Source organism: Vicia villosa, linkage group LG5 (genome assembly GCF_029867415.1).
Source record: "Vicia villosa cultivar HV-30 ecotype Madison, WI linkage group LG5, Vvil1.0, whole genome shotgun sequence".
In the NCBI taxonomy this organism is placed as follows: Eukaryota; Viridiplantae; Streptophyta; class Magnoliopsida; order Fabales; family Fabaceae; genus Vicia; species Vicia villosa.
Genome location: NC_081184.1, coordinates 6229955 through 6252374, shown reverse-complemented (window position 1 = coordinate 6252374; position 22420 = coordinate 6229955). Strand labels below are relative to the sequence as shown.

Here is a 22420-nt window from a genome sequence, read left to right as displayed (position 1 = left end):
AGTCGATTCCTTCTTCTTGATTGTAACCTTGGGCCACCAATCTTGCTTTGTTTCGAACAATTATACCATTCTCATCAAGTTTGTTCTTAAACACCCATCGAGTACCTATGATGTGTTTATTACTTGGTCTAGGAACAAGTTCCCAAACTTGATTTCTCTCGAATTGATTTAATTCTTCTTGCATTGCATTTATCCATTGATCGTCTCCTAAGGCTTCATCAACTTTGGAAGGTTCAATTTGAGAAACAAAAGCCATGTGTAAGCAAGCATCTTTGAGATTTAATCTTGTTGCAACTCCTTGACTAATATCACCAATAACTTTATCAATAGGATGATCTCTATGAGTTCTCCATTCTTTTGGTAGATCATTGGTGTTTTATTCTTGTTGTACAATTTCTTGTTGAACACTTTCTTGTTGAACTTCCGGTGCCTTCACAATTGTATCATTTGAAAGTTCTTTCGGTGCTTTCACAATTGTATCATTTGAAAATTCTTCCGGGGGTAAATCTAAAGGATCATCATCATCACAAACAACTATTTCCTCTTTGGAAGTGTTAGTCTCATCAAAAGATACATGCATGGATTCTTCAATAGTTAAAGTTCTTTTATTATAAATTCTATATGCTTTACTAGAAAGAGAATAACCAAGAAATATACCTTCGTCGGATTTCTCATCAAACTTACCAAGATTGTCTTTGTCATTGTTGAGAACAAAGCACTTGCATCCAAAAATGTGAAAGTGAGCAATGTTTGGCTTTCTTCCTTTGAAGAGTTCATATGGAGTCTTCTTTAAGATAGGTCTAATGATTACTCGATTTCCAACATAACATGGCGTACTAACCGCATCCGCCCAAAAATATTTAGGAAGATTTGCATCCCTAAGCATTGTTCTTGCAAGTTCCACTAGAAACCTATTTTTCCTTTCAACTACTCCATTTTGTTGTGGAGTTCTTGGTGCTGAAAAATTATGAGAGATACCATGTTCTTCACAAAATTCTTCAAATGATGCATTTTAAAACTCTCCACCATGATCACTTCTTATGGATACAATCTTTAATGATTTTTCATTTTGGATTTGTTTTGCATACTTCTTAAAGGCTCTAAAAGCATCACTTTAGTGCACAAGAAACAAAGTCCAAGAATATCTAGAATAATCATCAACAATAACTAAAGCGTATACATTACCTCCGAAGCTTCTTGTCCTTGATGGACCAAATAGATCCATATGCAATAATTGAAGTGGTCTTGTTGTAGGCATAACATTCTTTGGTTTGAAAGATGATTTGGTTTGCTTTCCCTTTTGACATGCATCACATAGTTTATCTTTGACAAACTTTATCTTAGGTAAGCCAATAACAAGATCATGTTTGGTTAACTTATTTAAATGATCCATATGAATATGGGCTGCTCTTTTATGCCATAACCATGATTCATTATTGTTTACCAAAAGACATTTTACTTTCAAAGATAAATCGTTTAAAGAAATCATAAAAATGTTATTAATTCTTGTACCTTTGAGTTTTACCTCATTGGTGACTTCATCAATGATCAAGCATTCTTCCTTAGTAAATTTGATCTTGAAGCCTTTGTCACAAAGTTGGCTAATGCTTAGAAGATTATGCTTTAGTCCTTCAACATAAAGAACATCTTCAATGGATGTGAAAGGTGGTGCACCAACTTTGCCTTTGCCAAGAATTATTCCCTTATTGTTGTCTCCATAAGTGACAAAACCCTTGGCCTTTAACCTTAGATATGAAAATTGGTTTAAGTCACCCGTCATATGCTTTGAACAACCACTATCTAGATACCATAGGTTTGAAGTGGTCTTCAAGCATGCCTACAAAACAAATTAAGTTTTGTTAGGTACCCAAATGGCTTTGGGTCCATCATAGTTAGTTCATTTCTTCACCCATACATAATGTCCACTAGGAACACTAAAGTTCCTTACATAACAAGCATTGGGTGTGTGACCAATAATACCATAATAAAAACAAGTAGGTTCAAAGTTACTTCTATATCTAGGAGGATAAGATTTCTTCTTAACGAAGTTCTTCCTTTTAGGATAATGTTGCATTACTTTAGGCTTGATCACTTTCTCTTGAATTGGTTGGTTACTAGCCTTGACAAAGATAGTATTGTTGGATGTTGGTTTATCAAATTTAGAGAAACCAAGTCCGCTCTTATCATTGGAGTATCTTTGTGTGCTAAGAACATTTTCCAATCCAATTTGCCCTTTTTCAATATCTTTCTAAAACACGTTTTAATTGGACAATTTGGAAGGAAAGTGATTCACAATTCTTGCATGCAACATTATCTTCTTGAACACAAATCATTTTTTCTTTGTCATCTTTATGTTCTACTTCACTTATCTTAACCTTCTCTTCTAAAGATAGTATGATTTTCTTTTGAGATGAGATAGTTTTATAGAGAATTTTGCATTCTTTTAATAATTCATCTATTGCACCTTGTGCACCATTATCAAAAAGAGAATCATCATAACTAACCTCGTCTTCTTCATCGTCAGAGTGGTGTGATGCCATTAGTGCTAGGTTTGCACTTTCGTCACTATCGGAGTACGATGAGGAACTTACTTCATTATCTTCCCATGCTATGTAGGCCTTTTTATTTTTGAACTCCTTTTTTCCTTTGAATCCATTCTTCTTCGAAAGCTTTGGACATTCCGGCTTTATGTGTCCTTGTTTCCCACATTCATAGCATGTAACTTCTTGTGATGAAGTGGATGCTTCTTTATCTTTATGCTTTGAGAATTTCTTTCTTTTGACATAGTTAGTATTATCAATATTATTTTTATTACCAAAAAATTTGCCTAACCTTTTTACAAGAAGCAAGAAGTTTTCATCTTCATCCGATGCATCTTTCATTTTGCTTTCTTTTGAATCTACCTTTAATGCAATGCTTTTGGATTTCTTCTCTAAGTTCTCATGCTTTTCCAATCTTCCAAGTTCCGTATCATATTCTTGAAGTTTTCCAAATAGTGTTGCGGAAGTAAATTTTGATAAATTCTTCTTTTCGGATATCGCCGTCACTTTTGGTTGCCACTCCCTTGTCAAAGATCTGAGCACTTTAAGATTAAGTTTTTCGGTAGTAAGAGTCTTACCAAGTGCCTTCAAGTGATTTGTCAAATGTACGAATCGTTTTTGCAAATCGAGAATAGTTTCTCCGGGCTTCATTCTAAACAGTTCGTACTCTTGGCTTAAAGTATCCAATCTTGATCTTTTAACTTCAGTGGTACCTTCATGAGTTTCTACAAGAGTATCCCAAATTTCCTTTGATGTTGTACATGCCGATACTCGGAAAAATTCATCCATACTAAGAGCACCTTGAAGAAGATTGATCGCCTTTTTGTCAGCAAGAACCCTTTTTCTATCATTATCATCCCATGACGCTTTAGGTCTCTCCGATCCAACACCATTAACGACCGTTATAGGGACATGAGGACCTTGTAGGACAGCCTCCCAAACTTCTTCTCCTTGTGCTTCTAGATGAGCCTTCATTCGGATTTTCTAAAAGTCAAAATATTCACCACAAAACAATGGAGGCTTGTTGTTAGAACCACCATCTTTGAAAACCGGATTTTGATTTGCGGAAGCCATTCTGAATCTTTAGGAACAAGTTACCTATAACTTGCTCTGATACCAAATGTAAGTATCAGATATGCCTAAGAGGGGGGGGGGGGGTGAATTAGGTACTTTATAACTTTTTCGGTTTTATGGTGTAAAGTGATTATTTTTCTGGTTTATGGTAATGTTACTAAAAGATGTAAAGTGCAGAAAAATAAATGACACAAGGATATATCCTGGTTCCCCTCACAAACCGAATGTACGCTAGTCCCCTTACGCATTAAGAGATTTCAATATAGTTGGTATCTTGTACAAGCCTAACCAAACACCAAGAACAACCCTCTTGGACCAAGAACAATCCTCTTGGATTTTTCACTAAGACCACTTATGAGAACAATCCTCTCAAAGTGTCTAACTTGTTTCCAACAATCCTGGATAACAAGAATACAACAAGTATTTGATTTTGTATAAGAGTTTGAATAGTAGAACAATGTATCAATCACTTGATTGATCTTCCCTTCCAATGATAATAATTCACAATTCTTTAAAGTAATAGATTGCTCAAAATATTTTCTAGTTTGGATGATATGAAAGTGTGTAGAAAATATCTTGAAAAAGATTGAAGAATAACAATGTGAATTTCTGAAAATTTCTAAGAGTTTTTGATTGGAAGAGGTGAAGAATGAATTTGAAATTTTGAGTATATATAGATGTTCATAACACCTCTTGAAATATCATAAGTTTCTGTATTTTAATCATGAACCATTGCCAAGATTAAAAGAAAGGTTTTAATGAAAAGGTGTATGAGAAGGTGTAATGAAAAGATGCTGTTTTTCAAAAACATTCAGCAAGCAATCGATTGCACCTTTGTGCAAATCGATTGCACAACTTCTAACAGTCAAAAAATTCAAAAAACCTTCAGTGCAAATCGATTGCTATATTGTGCAGATCGATTTACACAAGCAAAAACAGAAGCGCATGTAAAAACCTTCAGCAAGCAATCGATTTACAGTAAGTGTAAATCGATTTACACTTAGTGAAAATGCAATTTTTGTTTAGGAAACTTGAGATCTAAGAAAGAGTGTGCTATGCAATTTTGTGGTTTGATTTTTGAGCATCTAAGACTTTAAGTAATTGGTAATTATGGTTATACCTATTCCAAAGAATCCATAGCTTGAATCAAAGTCTTTACACATGATGCTTTATCTTGAATATCATCTTTTCCTTCTTGTCATGTATGATTTGTCTTCATCAAAACAAAAGATCTTTCATTGAGAATCTTGATTTCACAAAAAAAACTTCGGAGATGAATCTCCGAAGCAGGAGTAAGTTGGGAATTTCGCCAGGGGTGACCCCCATAGGAAGGTGGGTAAAGAAAAAATCTTATTTTATCTATCCACCCTAGTTTAGCACGGTGAAAAATAAAAATACTCTTTAATTTTGAAATACTCAAACGTATTGAGAAGTAAATATATTTGAATCGATAAATATATTTGAATCGAATTTAAAATACACATGTTTTAGCATTTCATAATTGCACCACCTCTATTTTGTTCAAAATTAGTTCGAAAATATATTTTCGAATATAACTCTTATACTCTATGGTTTTTTGAAACCACGTCGTTTACAAAGGTATATTACTACGCTGTTTTTTGTTTCAGATGTATCTTTAAATACAAAATAAATAATTTCTTACTACTAACAATAATACATTTTATGATAAAATTTTCCCCATACCCAATAGAAAATTGAGGCATAATTAAGCCTTCGGTGGAAGATTTATTTTAAGAAATATATATCAATTATTCTCTCAATTTATACATATAACCGAGAGGAAAGCTAACTAAAGGACACACTTCGAATCCTAACACATAAATTTTATATTCTTATTTCTTTTATAATGGCTTCATTCTATTTATTTTACTTTTTTATTTAAATATTAAGTTATCTATTCATACGATTATACTACTAATTCCAGGGGAAAGATTACTTAGTTTTGTCTATATAAGCATTCATTCATTCAGTTTTTTCCTAACCAAACTCATATATTGCCGCTCACAACTCGTAAACATCATTCTCTTAGATGGATTACAAGGTAGAAAAATATCTTAAGGTTTTTTTAATTAGTTAGAAAATCTTTCAAGGTTGTGTCTGTGTCTGTGTTGTTGTTGTTATTGTTGTTACATCCATGTATTGAAGAAATTAATTTTACTAATTTTGAATAAAATATTTTTCTGCTCTTGTAATCAATCTCACATAATGACATTTTTGTTGTTGATTTCACCACTTGCAATCCATTATTATATAATTAAATAATTTCTCAATGCTCTCATCCAAGGTTAAAATTCAGTGATTTAGTTCTTTCCCTGGCTGATAATAATGAGAAACCTATTCCTAATCATGTTGAGAAGATATTGAGACACAAAATTAAAATGGTGGATGGTAAGAAGCTATAAGTGACATTCCTTATAGGTCGCCATTTTTCGGGTCTGCAATAGAAGTAGTCTATTCTCCCGTGGGCTGAAAATCGAGGAAAAAAGTCCTTATATTATTTTATTTTTTTTGTTTTAAAAAAACACTATAACCTCGATGTTTGTAAACATCAAACGGGAAAAGTAACTCAGTTTTTTCTATAAACGAATTTTTATTGTCCATTTATAAAATATCAACGCTCAGTGATCCGCGTGAAACTCTCATGTCAGCCAACTAAAACTTGAACGTCACAACTATATATCTTGGATGTTACATTGTGAAAAACAAATATTAATAATCAAAGTATTTGAATTAAAAAAAATGAAACTTAAAAAAACCTGAAAACAATCTCTAACATGAGTTGTAAGAGTAAAAAAAATATATAATTTGAGATTAGTGTTCTTTACATAATCTTTTATCTTATAACTATTAGATTAGTTTAAGCATATGATAGAATTCAAAAATTAACTAGAGAAAGATCACAACTTCACAACATAGCAACTTCTATGAGTCATCACTTTTTTCTTTCCATTTTTTAAGCCGTGAGATACCATATCAAAATCAAAGAAAAACCAAGCAAAGCTTTTCAAGACTAAAGAACCATAAACATATTAAAAACCAACACACACAAAGCTTTTCAAGACTAAAGAACCTTAAACATAGTAAAAGCCAACACAAATCCTTAAATTAAACATAAAATGAAAAACGTACAACAACTGAAAATCAATAATGAGAAACATAAACATTGTACTCAACAATAGCATCAGTAGTTATGGGATCATAAGAATAAGTAGTAGCTAGAGCATAGCCTCTAGCAAATCTGAAAACTCCACACCCACCAACCACAGGCATCTCTCTAACAGTCTTTATACCAGAATTCCTCCCCAAGATAGTAATAGTACTTCCATTATACTTTCCTTCAATCAAAGCAAAATTCATAGCCATAAGAAAAGCATAATTATCCTGTGATGTAGAAGCATAGAAGCCTTGAGATTTTCCAACAAGCTTGGAACTCAGTTCGGGTCCTATAGTCAAAGGGTTGTCCATCATGTTGATTGAACCAAAAGCAAAGGTTGAGTTCAGTTTCTTTGGTGATGGAACAACCGTAATTGCAGTTGGATTTTTTCCACCAATTATGTCATGCCAGTAGAATCTGAAATGGCTTAGGTTTTCTTCTTTGTTTAGGCCTAACAATTTGCGGTCTATAGGACGAACAAAATCGAATGTGTCGTCATTGTGAGATGATGAAGTTGAAGAAGTGAGGGTGTTGATAAAGAGGAGAAGGAAGAAGAACAAAGTGAGGAAATGTTGGGATGACATTGTTGTGATGATAAGTGAGGAGACAAGGAAAATAATGAGGGTGTGAGTGAATTGAAGTGAAGGTGAGAAAGGTTTCTTAATAGAATAATAAGGCTGCCAATACACTTTTTCTTTGTTCACTTTTTCAATAATCAAACTTTTCAGTATATATCATATAAATTATAATATAAGTTAACCTTTTATAATAATCATTAATGTTATTAATTATAATAACTTTGCCTTTTAGCCTGTTAATTTATTTATTTTCACTGTCTTAATCAGTAATCACCTAGTTTCTTGTAACAAAAGTTATCCAATAACTAACAATTATTATTAATTAAAAGAAACAAACAATTAACTAACAATTATTATTAATTAAAAGAAACAATTAATTTTGTTAACTGCACTTTTTAATCATGTCATATCCTATACGTTGCAATTTTTCAGCTTTAGTGTTTGCAATTTTTATTAAGGGTCATGCTAACGAGTGCCCCAGGGGCACTGGTTAAGCATTCATAATAAAGAAAATATCTATATTCAATGCATTGAATATACACAATATTCTTTAAAAAAAAGTTAATTATCTATGTTTTCATGCATTAATTACATATATTTTAGGTAAAAAACTTACATTTTTACTTTATTAAATAATGTTCAACTTACCTTTTTAATCTCTTAACCAGTGCCCCTGGGGCACTCGTTAGCATTACCCTGGGTCATGCTAACGAGTGCCCCAGGGGCACTGGTTAAGCATTCATAATAAAGAAAATATCTATATTCAATGCATTGAATATACACAATATTCTTTAAAAAAAAGTTAATTATCTATGTTTTCATGCATTAATTACATATATTTTAGGTAAAAAACTTACATTTTTACTTTATTAAATAATGTTCAACTTACCTTTTTAATCTCTTAACCAGTGCCCCTGGGGCACTCGTTAGCATTACCCTTTTATTAATCCTTTATTTTTGTTGTGTAAGCAAGCATTCATATAATAAAGAAGAGTTAAGGATTCTCCAACTTTTATTAATCCAACTTTTATACACTATTAATTCTTTATTTACATTGCACCCTTTTTTAACATTAATGCACACATTGTCTTTTTCTCTTGCTCGTCTTTCTCTTTTACTCTAAGTTTCGTAGTTTTTTTAAGTCTCTTTATTAACTTTTTATTTTATTAAGTGTTCTCCCCAAATTATGAGTTCTATTTTGTGTTACGTCACTATTTACAGGTATCGAATGAACATATTATATTACTAATGAATCATGAGAAATATTAGTTTTAATTTAAGGAATTGTGAAATATTTAATGAACACATTACTAACCCGAGTTCTTGGGTTGATTTAGAAACGAGACTATTTAAAAAATAAAATAATTTACAAATATGTTGAAGAACAATTAAATAAAGATAAAGAATAATGGAGAAATGTTATTTATTAAAAATTACTACAGTTGTTAAAACTCTTGGAAAAGATTCAGTTAATAAACTTTTTTAATTTAAGTATATGAGTATTGATGTTGCTGTAGAATAATTGAAAGGTCTAGTTATATATTTCGAAAAATATAACATTGTTTTGAAACTACTCTCATTTTCTTGTAAAGAATTTGCTTTTGAAATGAATATAGAACTAAAATTTCGTGAAAAACAAACTATTCGTAGAAAGAAAGCTGGAACAGGGGCGGGGTGGCGCTGCTATTCCTATGCAATTAAAAGAAGCTCTTGGATTTAATTGGAAAACTAAAGTTCCACATAAAGTGTAAGTGTTAGGGTGGAAATTATTTCATGAGCGTATACCGACGCGGGATTTACTGCTAATGAGGGGCATTATTGTGGATTTGGTTAATTGCAGGTGCGTACTTTGCAATGATGTAATTGAGTCATGCAATCATATTTTCATACACTGTGCAGTTTGGAAGGTGATCTTTGGCTGGCTAGATTTGAAGCTGAATGATATTGAGATTCAAGTAGGAGATGTGTGTTGTAGCTTCTTTATAAAATTCCATAATGCCCTGTTACGTAAGGCTACTCGTCACCAAGAAGGTATGATTTGGTTGACAACGGCATGGTGCCTTTGGAATTCTCGTAACGGGATTATTTTCAAAAATGAAGTGGGAGATGTAGAAGAATTGATTTTCAAAATCAAGATGTATTCTTGGTGATGGCTCCAAATAGATTCTAATAGACTACATTATAATTTTTATGAATGGTGTAAATAGTAAATACCCGTTGGACTTTTTGTAATATTGGTGATCTAGGTTGAGATGGTGAATCAGTGATTTCTGTATATCGGGTTAGAGTACCCCTAGTACTCTGAAGTGAAATATATTTTGTTGCTTATAAAAAAAAATCAATGAAAATATTGATAATGAAGTTGTTAAATATACTGAAGAATTATTTAAAATTGATAATTTTTTATACAGAGTAGATAAAACAATTACTTCATTTAAAATTGATTTGAGCAATTTAAATTGTATAATGATATTTTTAGATTTTTTCTTAAGAAAATAAGGTCATTAGATAATGAAAACTTAAAAGAATATTATCTTAATCTTGAACATTTCTTTAAAACATAATGAAAACTTATTGATGGTTTGGATTTATTTCCAGAACTAAACATCTTAAAAGAAATTATACATGTAGAAAATGATTCATCAATTGACAAACTTAATTATGTAAAAAGAATTTATTTTTTTCTAAATGCATATATTGCTTATAGAATAATATTAACAATTCTCGTAAGTGTTGTTTCTGCGGAACGTAGTTTTTCAAAATTAAAATTAATAAAATTCTATCAAAGATCAACAATGTCTCAATAAAGATTAAATAAATTGACTTTATTATTGACTGGAAAAAAATTACAAAAAATTGATTATAATAATTTAATAAACAATTTTGCATCTTAAAAGGCCTAAAATTTTTTTTAACTATTTATATAAAAAAATGAATTTTATAAAAGCCCAATTCATAGAATTTGCTGTAGGCTTCGATATTGATTGAGACGGGCTTAATCTAGTCATAGGTTTGGAAAGTTTATTTTCTAGAGTTTCTTTTTCAGCATTTCATTATTCAGTCTATTTCTTCACCATGTGATTCTTGAGACTACTTTTTTTTTTTTTTTGGAATTTTAGAAACAATTGTTGAGATTCTTCCCCGATTTTTCAAGATAATTAATGAAAGTATTATATTTTTTAGAATTCAAGAGTACTCTATCTCTGATCTCTTATTTATATTTTTCAAGATAATTAATGATAGTATATGTGTTTTAGAATTCAAGAGTACTCTATCTCTGATCTTATTTATAAAAAATATTTACTTTTTAAATTTATTATTTAATAAATTTTTAAAAAAAATTTATAAAAAGGATCATAAAAAGATACTTATGAATTAGTCAGCATCTTCATATTAACGGGGAAGTTAAATCTAGAAACTTTTAGTAATTTTATTGAGTAAACTTTTTATTAATTGTCAATTTCATTAATATATAATATACCAAATTTTTTTTAGTGAACATTGACCTATTATACTAATCTAACATGGGATTTTAACATGGGATATAAAGTTGATTTAATAGTTACAAAAGTTAAAGAATAAGGGGATAATAACGTAGAAGATTTGATCCTTCTAACATTATTAATATAGTATTAATTAGGGGTGTTTAAAACCAAATCAATCCAATAGGAAACGTAAATTAAACTAAACCAAATCAAAACTGCAAAAATTTGCATTTGATTCGGATTTGTTTGGGTTATCTTTTAACAAAACTGCACGGTACGGTTAGGTTTGCGGTTTGTATTTTGTAAACGGAATCAAACCGCATTATGTTACAACCTAACGTTTACTTAACTCACATCTAACTCATACTTAAACCTATTGAATCTTAGTCTTATGATTACGAACAATTTTCCCGTCCTTACGAATATGATTTCAGTCCCGATCTTCTAAAATCTCTAATAAGATTATTGCATCTTCTTTGCCGCATACATCTTCCTTCTTCTTATCTAATCTTTATTCTTTTATATTCTTTCTTTTTCACCTTCTCATTTTTATCTAAATATTTTCTATTTCAGTTTCGTTTTTATCAGATATCTTTTTCTCTAATCTCTCAACTTTTTAGTTTTTTTCTTCATCTTCACTAATACTCGTCTCTTCTATTTTTTTGTTTAATTATAATAATTTTTATATTGTCTTATGCTATTATTTTATGTTTAGTATTTCACTTTTGTCTAATTTAATTTTTACATATTAAATGAAAAATTGTTGAGTTTTGTTGTTATTTGATGGTGTATGAATGTCTAAATACAAAGTTATTTTGTCATCTATATGTGTATGTATGGCTCAATAAAATATTTGTAAAAAACATAATCAACTGAACCGAATTAAATCGCATTTTCTTTTGCGGTTCGGATAATTTTTTTCGTCAAAACTGCCAAAACCGCACCACGAACACCTCTAGATAAACATTGAAAAAGAAAGTATAGGAAATACTCGTCCATAAAACAAAACAAAAATGAAACATATCTGAATTCAACCATTGTCTTGAGATCACAAATCCAAGTCAAAGAAAAGCCAAGCCAAGCCAAGCATAGCATTACAAACTATAGCCACACAAATCCTTAAATTCAGCAAATCCATATCCAACAACACTAAAGAACCTTAAACATAGTAAAAGCCAACATAAATCCTTAAATTAAGCATAAACTGAACGACAACAACTGAAAATCAATAATGAGAAACATAAATATTGTACTCAACAACAGCAATCCCATTTTTGCGATCAGATGAATAAGTAGTAAGTTGAGTATAGCCTCTAGCAAATCTGAAAAGTCCACTCCCACCAATTACTGGCATCTCTCTAACCTTATCATAAATAAGATTCCTGCCCAAAATAGTAATAGTACTTCCATTATACTTTCCTTCAATAAATGCTAAATTCATAGCCATAAGAAAACCATAATTATCCTGTGATGATGAAGCATACAAACCTTGACATTTTCCAACAAGTTTGGAACTTAATTCGGGTCCTAAAGTCAAAGGGTTGTCCATCATGTTTACTAAACCAAAATAATTAGGGTTGACAGTTGAGTTTAACTTTAATGGTGATGGAACAATTGTAACTGACACTACGCCAAATTTGGCTTTTAGCAGCACCCCTACGAAAGCGCTTTTAGGAAAAGCGCTGGCATAGGCTTCGCTAAAGACAAAATTAAAAAACACGCTAAAAAAGCGCTCTAATAGTGGGGGGGTATGAAAGCGCTTTTAAGAAGCGCTCTGGTAGGGGGGGGGGTTATGAGAGCGCTTTTCAAAAGCGCTCTGGTAGGGGGGGGGGGGTACGAAAGCGCTTTACAAAAGCGCTCTGGTAGGTGGGGGGAACGTGGGGGGAACGAAAGCGCTTTTCAAAAGCGCTCTGGTAGGGGTGTTTAATGAGAGCGCTTTTTGTCAAAAGCGCTGGTATAGCCCAGGCTATGAGAGCGCTTTCCAGAAGCGCTTTAGTAGCCTTATTACTAAAATTAAAACCAAAAACACGCTTCTACTGTTTCTCACTTTCTCTCTTTCTTTTTCTCTCTGCACGCGAACCAGAAACCCCACCCCTCACCGTCGTCGGTCCTCCGTCCACCACCATCGCGCGAACTTCTTCTCCTCCGTCCACCACCATCGTTTCGTCTCCGTCTCTTCTCCTCTGGTAGCAACTTGCTTTGCGCCACCCAGGTATCACACTTCTCATAGCTTTCATATCTGGAAGGCTTCATGTTTGTGAGTATTTGTGAATATCAGTTGTTGTTCTTTGTTGTTTTCTTTTCCTCTTAGATTCATTATGAGATTGTTGTGTTTAATAATATATTCTAAGAGAGAAAATTGCAAGATAGATATAAAACAAGTGTATGTGTTTCTCAATCTGTTAGATTACACTCAAAAACACAGCATTTTGTTAATTGAATTTCCTCTTAGATTCATGAAGCCTTGCAGCAGCTACAAGAGTTTTTTACTTGAGTATTTCTTGAATTAGAGGAAAATGTTAGGTTATTTCCATTGAGGGAACTATTTGATGAATACATATCTGGAAGTTTGAGATGGATAGTACATACATAGCTATATAGATTTTGGAATTTGATAAAATATATATTATATACTTTTATTTATATATAATAACTCTATGATATATATGTTGTGTGTGTATGAGATTGAGAGTGATGGTATATATTATACAATAAATTGGCTTGTTCAAGGATGCCAAGTACTGTAAAGTATGAGAATGACAGCACATAGAGAAATTAAATAATAAATAATATATAATAATAGTAATAATATATACCTTATGAGAGTTGAATTAATGAGGAAGAGAGAAGGTAAAGAATGAAACAAGAGTGAGTTAATGTATATAGACAATGATGATTCATAAGGTTTGCTTTTGAGCAAAAAGTTTTATAGCTTCGTGTTAGTAGTGGTGTATTTAATTAACTGCATCGTGTGTCTTGTGTTAGTAGTGTTAGTAGTGGTGTATTTAATTAACTGCATCATGAGCTATTCACCCATTCTTATTATAATCATACATTGAATTGAATTTCTTGTATAGGTCTGACTGGATTGATAACTTTGGATCTCTTTGGAGCTCGTATCATTGACTCTGGTACTACATATTTAGGAGTATGTACACACATCAAACTATTGTTGATTTCCTTTGTTCAATCGATTTTGTCTTGGTGGTTACTAACTTTGTGAATTTGCTATAGGGGTAACTTGTGTATAGTGAAAGTTTGATCGTTTCCCAGCCTAGTTCGACGTTTGGCGTTTTCTTGAGTTCGGTAACATCCGAGGTAAATTTCTTTCTCAAATTACTGGTATTATGATGAATTTGTCTGAAATTGTGTGATTATATATGTTACGTTTTATTGCTTCGGATTCATTCCGTTTATACTTTGCGTTTTGACAGAAACACATTAGTTTTATGTGTTTAGAGAGTTAATATAGGAGGTACTTACTAACTTTGTGAATTGAATTCGCCATAGGGGTTACTTGTGAAGAGTGGAAGTTTGACCGTTGTTGTTTAGCTTAATTAAGACATGGATAAGACATGGATGAATTCAAACCGATTGTCGAAAGAGTACGAGAAAGGGGTATGGGAATTTGTTGAGTTTGCGGTTGCGAACTCCAAAGACCCGCTTCGAATGCCGTGTCCTTGCTTGGGTTGCTGTTATGCCGGGGGTAAGGTTAACGGGAATCAGTTGGGATCTCATTTACTACGGTTTGGAATTGATAGAAGTTATACATGTTGGACAATGCATGGTGAGAAAAGTACCGGGAATGCTGGGTCGAGGTGTAATAGGAAGTATGCTTCAAACGACGATTGCACAGACACATACGATTGTGATCGTGTCGAAGAGATTGCAGAAGCGCTGGAAGAAGATCTAGCGGATTGTCCCAAAATGTTTGAGAGGTTGGTAAGCGATGCAGAGAAACCGTTGTATGATGGTTGTTCAAAATTCACAAGATTGTCTGCGGTGTTAAAGTTGTACAACTTAAAGGCGGACAATGGATGGTCGGATAAAAGTTTCACAGAGTTATTAGCCCTTATGAAAGATATGCTACCAGAGGATAATGTTCTTCCCAATCGAACGTATGAAGCCAAAAAGATGTTGTCTTCTATTGGAATGAGCTATGATAAGATACACGCATGTCCAAACGATTGCGTTTTGTTTCGAAACGAGTATGCAGCGTTGAATGAGTGTCCTAAATGTGGTGCCCCTCGATATAAGAAAAAGTTGTCTCCTGCTAAAGTCTTATGGTATTTTCCTATAATTCCGAGATTTAGACGCATGTATCGTAGTGAGACCGATTCAAGACACTTGACTTGGCATGCAGATGAAAGAATTATTGATGGAAAGTTGCGACATCCGGCAGACTCACCACAATGGAGTAAAGTTGATACTGAATATCCTGAATTTGGAAAAGAAGCAAGAAACCTTCGGTTGTCATTGTCTACTGATGGAATGAACCCGCATGGTATTCAAAGTATCTCGCATAGCACATGGCCTGTGATTCTTATGATTTATAACTTACCTCCGTGGCTATGTATGAAGCGTAAGTACATGATGTTATCTATGCTAATTTCTGGGCCTAAACAACCAGGGAATGACATAGACGTATACTTGGCACCCTTAATCGAAGATTTAAAGTTTTTGTGGGAGAGAGGTGTGGAGGTTTACGATGGGTATAGGAAAGAAAGTTTCAACTTGAGGGCGATGTTGTTTGGAACAATTAATGATTTTCCAGCATACGGAAATCTATCCGGGTACAGCAACAAGGGTCAAAAGGCGTGTCCTGTTTGTGAAGATGAAACCGATACGACACGATTGGCGCTTTGTCAGAAGAATGTCTTTCTCGGCCATCGTAGATTCTTAAATTCTAATCATCACTACCGTGGGTGGAGAAAAGCATTCAATGGAGAGGCCGAACATCGTACAGCCCCGCCTTTTTTGTCAGGTGATCAAATTTTTGAAAAGGTGAAAGATGTGAGCACTCAGTTTGGCAAGCCTTTTGCACATTCAATTGTCAAGGGTGGGTGGAAGAAGAAGTCAATTTTCTTTGAACTTCCATATTGGAAGTCGTTGTACGTAAGACATTTCCTGGATGTTATGCATATTGAAAAAAATGTATTTGACAGCGTTATAGGTACGCTACTCAATATACAAGGAAAGTCTAAGGATGGCGTTAACATAAGGAATGACATGGTAAACATGGGGATGAGAACTGAATTGGGGCCCGTGACGAAAGGAAGACGAACATATCTGCCACCTGCTGTTTACACTCTATCTAGAAAGGAGAAGAAAACATTGTGTAAGTTCCTCAGTGAAGTAAAAGTTCCAGAAGGCTACTCTTCAGATATTAGAAGACTTGTGTCCATGAAAGACCTCAAGTTAAAGAGTTTGAAGACGCATGATTGCCATGTTATAATGGAACATTTTTTACCAATAGGTATACGTTCTATTCTGCCAGAAAAAGTAAGAAGCGCAATAACTAAGCTGTGTTTCTTCTTCAGGTCTATTTGCAGTAAGGTGGTCGATCCCGCGATCTTACCAACATTGCAAAATGAGATAGTTGTTACTTTATGTGATCTTGAAATGTATTTTCCTCCCTCGTTTTTTGACATAATGGTTCATCTAGTCGTTCATCTTGTGAAAGAGACACAACTGTGCGGACCAGCTTATATGAGATGGATGTACCCTGCTGAACGTTATATGAAAATATTAAAAGGGTACGTGAAAAACAGAAGTCGACCGGAGGGTTGTATTGCCGAGCGATACGTTGCTGAAGAAGCGGTTGAGTTTTGTACTGAATATCTGTCAAATGTTCAATCAATTGGACTCCCCAAATCTCATATTGTCGAAAAAAAAGAAGGAAAAAGGCTAATTGGAAATAAAGTTGTGACAGTATCAATGGTCGAACGGGATCAAGTGCACTTGTATGTTCTGCACAATGAGATTGAGGTTGAGCCGTTTGTTGAAATGCACAAAGTTGTTCTCCGAGATTTAAATCCAAATAGAAATGAGAACTAGATAGTACGAGAGCACAATCGAAGTTTCATATCGTGGTTTAGAGATCATATTTATTCAAAGTATCGTTCAGATCCTGCTTCAGTAACAGAAAGGTTGAGATGTTTAGCCTATGGTCCATCTGTAATTGTACTTTCTTATAGCGCATACGCAATTAATGGATACACATTTTATACCAAAGAACAGGATGATAAAAGTACTATGCAAAATAGTGGTGTTACCTTGGTAGCTGAAGCTATGCACATATCAAGTGCGAATGACTTAAATCCGAAATTTGCAAATTTGTCATATTTTGGGGTTATCGAGCGCATTTTGGTGTTTGATTACGCGAAGTTTCAGATTCCTGTATTTGGTTGCAAGTGGGTTGAAAATAATAGTGGCGTACGAATGGATAAGTCAGGATTTTTGCAAGTGGATCTCAATAGGGTAGGGTACAAAGATGAGCCTTTCATTCTAGCCTCTCAAGCTAAACAAGTGTTCTATGTCAATGATCCGACAAGTACGAAATGGTCTATAGTGCTTTTATCTAACAAAATAGTTGATGAAAAAATTGAAGATCAAGGTGATATTGGTGTTGGCATTGAATCTTGTACAAGAAACGATCAAAATGAGAATGAATCTTGTATTAGAAATGATCATAATGAGGGTATTTGGATCAATCCAACCGTCCGCATTGTTAAGAGACGCGTAGTACACAAACCTACCAAGAAAAGAAAGAGACGTTAGTGATAAAGGTAATAGTATACATAGTCCGACTAATTTGTTTTATTCAATTTGGTGCATATTCTCGTTTTGTACATAACTTTTGAACCATGTATCCGCTTGTTGACTTCTTTACATGTAACTATACTATTTTGACGATTCCGGAGCTGCTCATGCACTTATCTTTACATTTCGGGACTATTTTTTTATCGGTTTTGCTTCTGCCCGTAATCAAAAGTCGGGCTTAGGGTCTGAATTTCGGAAAACCGACTTTGTTTTTGAGTCCGTGGCGACGTTTTACCATAGCCATGTAAATTTCGTTCAATTCCGATAACTTTCTTTTTTTACGCTTATTTTGATTTGTACCGATTTCGTTTCCGATTTACTTGTACATGCATGGTTTGACTTCCATTTGACTTGTATAGATTGTTAGCTTATTAATAGTGTACTAATGTGCTTTAGTTTGTTTGATACAGGTTCAATGGCTTCAGATAGAGATGCTCCACCTGAAAACCCACCTGAAAACTTACAAGAAAACTCACAAGAAAGAGTTGCTTCGGATACAAATGCTCCACCTGATACTGAAGCAAAAGAGGTTGCACGAGGCATCACTATTATGAGGGATATCATACGACATAGAGACCAAGGATTAGTATACCGATTGGAATGGAATTCTGATAAACAACCAATTGGTCCTAATTCTGCAAAGTTGACAAGTTATATTGGTACACTTGTCCGTATGCATATTCCAGTCTCCATAGCTACCTGGAAATCAAAGACGAAAAATTTAGAATTGGAGGAGAAAAAACAAGCGATTTGGGAAGAGCTTCAGGTATATATCATATATGGTTAATTGTTGTTATTATCTTGACGATAAATTGTTTAAATTATTTATACTAACACACTATGCGTACTCTTTTTGCAGAGGACTTTTGAGATACCAGATGAACGTAAAAGCTACATACTTAGTTTGGCCGGCAAGAGATATAGAGGGTGGAAAAGTTTTTTGACAAACACCTATCTTAAGGATAAAGATGGAAAATTTCTTGAAGTTGCACCGGGACGGCCAACAAAGTATGCGACCTTCATTGATGAAGCAGATTGGGCTGAGTTTGTAAAGCAAAGAGATGAAGCTTTTCAGAAAAAGAGTGCCACGAATAGGGAGAGAGCATCCAAACCCGCGTATCCATACAAAAAAGGGCGTTTGGGATATGCACGCTTAGAGGATAAAATTGTAAGTAAATAGAAATTCGATTTAATTAATTGTCTACATGTGCATGTTTTAATTGACGATTTTATCGTTTGTGTCAATGCATAGTTGGAGGAGACTAAAAGTGAGGAAGCTTCACTTCCTGTACATGTGTTGTGGAAGGAAGCTCGTGTGGGCAAGAATCACGCTGTCGATCCCGATGTTCAGAGAGTTTATACTGAATGTGTAAGTATAATACTGTGTCTTTAATTAAATCAAATGTTTTTTAATATATAAATGACTTTTTATCTCCACTAATAATTATTTAAATGTAAATGAATTACAGGAGACCTTGTCGCAATCGGCATCCACCGGTGAGGAGAGCGTACTTAGTAGAGTACTAGATGCTCCCGAGTATCCCGGTCGGGTGAGGGGTAAGGGTCATGGTGTGACTCCAACCTCTTTTTATAAGAGTTCTAGGAGAAGATCAAATCTTACCAATGAAGAAGTGTTGCAAAAGTTGCAGGAATTGCAAGCACAGGTCTCTGAATTGCAAAGAGATAAAGATATGTATATGAGAGAAAAGTGCAACACTTCATCGGTGAGAGAAACTAGTGATAAGGCTAGTATCAACTATCAAAAGAAATTTCCCGAGGTAATTATAAGTTTTTTTCCTTACAAACTGTTCTATTTTATTAATGATAATGACTTTATATTTACTTTTGGTTTAGGGCATTTCATCTTGCCAACTATACTTATCGGAACCGAATTATCGACTAGTTGGCAAGGGAAAAGTGCACAACACTTCGGGAGATTTACTTCACCACAGACCGCTCCCGGATGGACACCTGAAAGTATCGGTGGATGTTGTATTAGATCGTGATGCGATTCTACCGGTACCTGACATGGTCTCAGAGACGACATTGCTGCGAGATGCAATAGGATCGTTTGTTGCATGGCCCTCGGAGCTCATTACCATTAGTGATGAGGTAAATTGAAAACGATTATGAATCATTTAGTTTTCGAATGTCAATTCTAAACCGTTTATTAATTATGTTTTACATTTTATTTTTAGACTGCTCCTATAAAACCCGCAATTAAGGGTAAAGGGATTTTACAGGAGGAGGAGTCTGTTGCATCGCTAAAAGAGGTACATTTAAAGTGTTAATATATAATCTGAATCAAAATATGCATGATTTTATATTTTACCTAACTTATATGATTTTTAGGCATCCGCTCGGGAGTCACAACAAGTGACGCAGCAGGTTCGTAGCGTACCACCCAGTGGTCCTCCGAAGCAAGCGGCAAGAAAAGGCGGTGCTTTTGTGCCTCGATACCGGGCGACACTCGCAACAATGGTTGATATGTCCGATATGAAGGATGGTGCTTTACGGGAAATCGATATGGATGAAAGTGTCTTCGGTATTGAGTTCAAGTCACATATTACAATTGACGACTTGCAAGAGATTTTTGACCAGGATCAACTAGGCGTCAGTAATATGCAATCATACATCCGGTAATATTCACTCATCCGATATATTATTTAATTAGTCCCACAATATAATTTATTTACACTTTTCAATAAAAAGAATCTAATGTTTATTATGTTTTTATTTAAGGTTGTTGTATGACAGAGTGTTGCGCGGGACTGCATTGTCTAACAGATTCCGGTTCGTGTCTTCCGCCCATTGCAGCGGAATGGAAATTGTTTCGGATCCGGAATCTGTTAGACAGCGCTTAGTCGATAGATTCATGTCCACCGGCAATACAGAATGTCTGCATCTTTGGGCGTATAATACCCGACCAGTAGGGTTAGTTTCTCATTCTTTATTCATCTAATCTCTGTTTCTTTAGTGTATAGCAATATTTTCATATAACCTATTGTTTTAATTTATAGAGCACACTGGTTGCTGCTTGCTATCAACCCGATAAGGGAAGTCGTGTATTATCTGAATTCGGTAAAGGGTGAATGGACCAATTATCCGGCCATGAAGGAAATCGTTGATTTGTAAGTGGGATCGTTCTAAATATATATTCGTGTATATTTATATATTTACTTATTTGTGGGATTGATCTAAACATATGCTTTTATATATTTGTTAATTAGATCAATACAAGTATTCCGTAGTCAACGGGACGCACAGGTATCCCGGACTAAATCAAACAACATCACCTGGATCGAAGTGCAGGTACATTACTTTTCACAAATTTGCTTATAATATTTATGCTACTTGGTAAAACAAGACAACTTATATAGAATCTTATTTGTTTTTCTATGTAGTGTCCGATACAGCGTAACAGTTCAGACTGCGGATACTTTGTATTGAGGTTTATGAAAGAAATCATTCAGGCGAATCAATTAGAGATTCCTCCCACGGTATAAAGTTATAACTTAAGATAATTTCATATAATTTATTACATTTACCTAAATATATTATTCATATTATGTTTTTGTTTTATAGTACCTTGACGAATTCCGTGCTGCTGGGTACTCGAAGCTAAAGTTAGAAGAAATCAAAGAGGAATTGTGTCAATTTTATATTAAGCAATTTTTCATGCAGATTTGAACTATAATATTGTTGATTTTGTAATGATGTATATATATAATTTTGTAATGATGTATATATATAATTTTGGATATTATAATGGTATATATTAGTATATATATTGTCTTACTGATGGCTGAAATAATATAGTCGAAAATATATTACAGGTCGAAAATATATTACAGGTCGAAAATATTACAGGTCGAAAACATTACAGGTCGACTGGGAGGATTAAATTATAGGCTGCACATAAAAATACCTCATTTAGCAACTACAGCGCTTCTAAAAAGCGCTCTTAAAGGTCCACATACTAGAGCGCTTCTTAGTAAAAGCGCTGGCAAAGACCAGTAAAAAAGCAAAAAAAACTAAAAAATTACGCAGCATACAAAAGCGCTTTGGGAAAAGCGCTCTGGTAGGCCCCCCTATGAGAGCGCTTTGTCTGGAAAAAGCGCTCTCATAGGGGGGCCTACCAGAGCGCTTTTCCAAAAGCGCTTTTGTATGCTGCGTAATTTTTTAATTTTTTTTGCTTTTTTACTGGTCTTTGCCAGCGCTTTTACTAAGAAGCGCTCTTAAAGGGGGGTCTACCAGAGCGCTTTTTCCAGGAAAGCGCTCTTATAGGGGGTCCTACCAGAGCGCTTTTTCCAGGAAAGCGCTCTTAAAGGGGGGGTCTACCAGAGCGCTTTTAAAAGCGCTTTCGTAGCCTACGCCAGCGCTGGCTTTGGCAGCGCTTTAAAGCGCTGTTAAAGGCCAAAAAAAGCGCTGTGAAAGCCCTTCCGTGTTGTAGTGTGAAGTTGGGTTTTTTCCACTCAATATGTCATGCCAGTAGAATTTTAAATGACTTAGTTTTTCCTTCTTGTTTAAGTTTAACAAATCGCCATCTATTGGACGAACAAAATCAAAAGTGTCATCATTTTGTGATGATGATGTTGAAGAAGTGATGGTGTTGCAAGAGAGGAGAAAGAAGAAGAACAAAGTGAGAAAATAATGAGATGACATTGTTGTGATGATAAGTGAGGAGACAGGAAAATAATTAATGAGAAGGTGTGAATGAATTGAAGTGATGGTGAAGGGTTTCTT

General features: G+C 34.0%; 2 protein-coding genes across 2 annotated transcripts; one reads left to right on the top strand and one right to left on the bottom strand.

Annotated features, from left to right (window-relative positions):
* Window positions 1-6570: 6570 nt before the first annotated feature.
* LOC131606189 (dirigent protein 22-like) lies at window positions 6571-7432 on the bottom strand. Its single transcript, XM_058878458.1, has one exon. It carries the CDS (start codon window positions 7371-7373, stop codon window positions 6777-6779), a length of 597 nt encoding a protein of 198 aa, XP_058734441.1. The 5' UTR covers window positions 7374-7432; the 3' UTR covers window positions 6571-6776.
* Window positions 7433-12889: 5457 nt separating this feature from the next.
* Window positions 12890-21439, top strand: LOC131601240 (uncharacterized). Its single transcript, XM_058873013.1, has 7 exons — window positions 12890-13064; window positions 20177-20313; window positions 20417-20608; window positions 20695-20805; window positions 20905-20986; window positions 21079-21174; window positions 21260-21439. The coding sequence occupies exons 2-7, from the start codon at window positions 20201-20203 to the stop codon at window positions 21362-21364; spliced, it is 699 nt and encodes a 232-aa protein (XP_058728996.1). The 5' UTR covers window positions 12890-13064; window positions 20177-20200; the 3' UTR covers window positions 21365-21439.
* The last annotated feature ends 981 nt before the right edge of the window (window positions 21440-22420 follow it).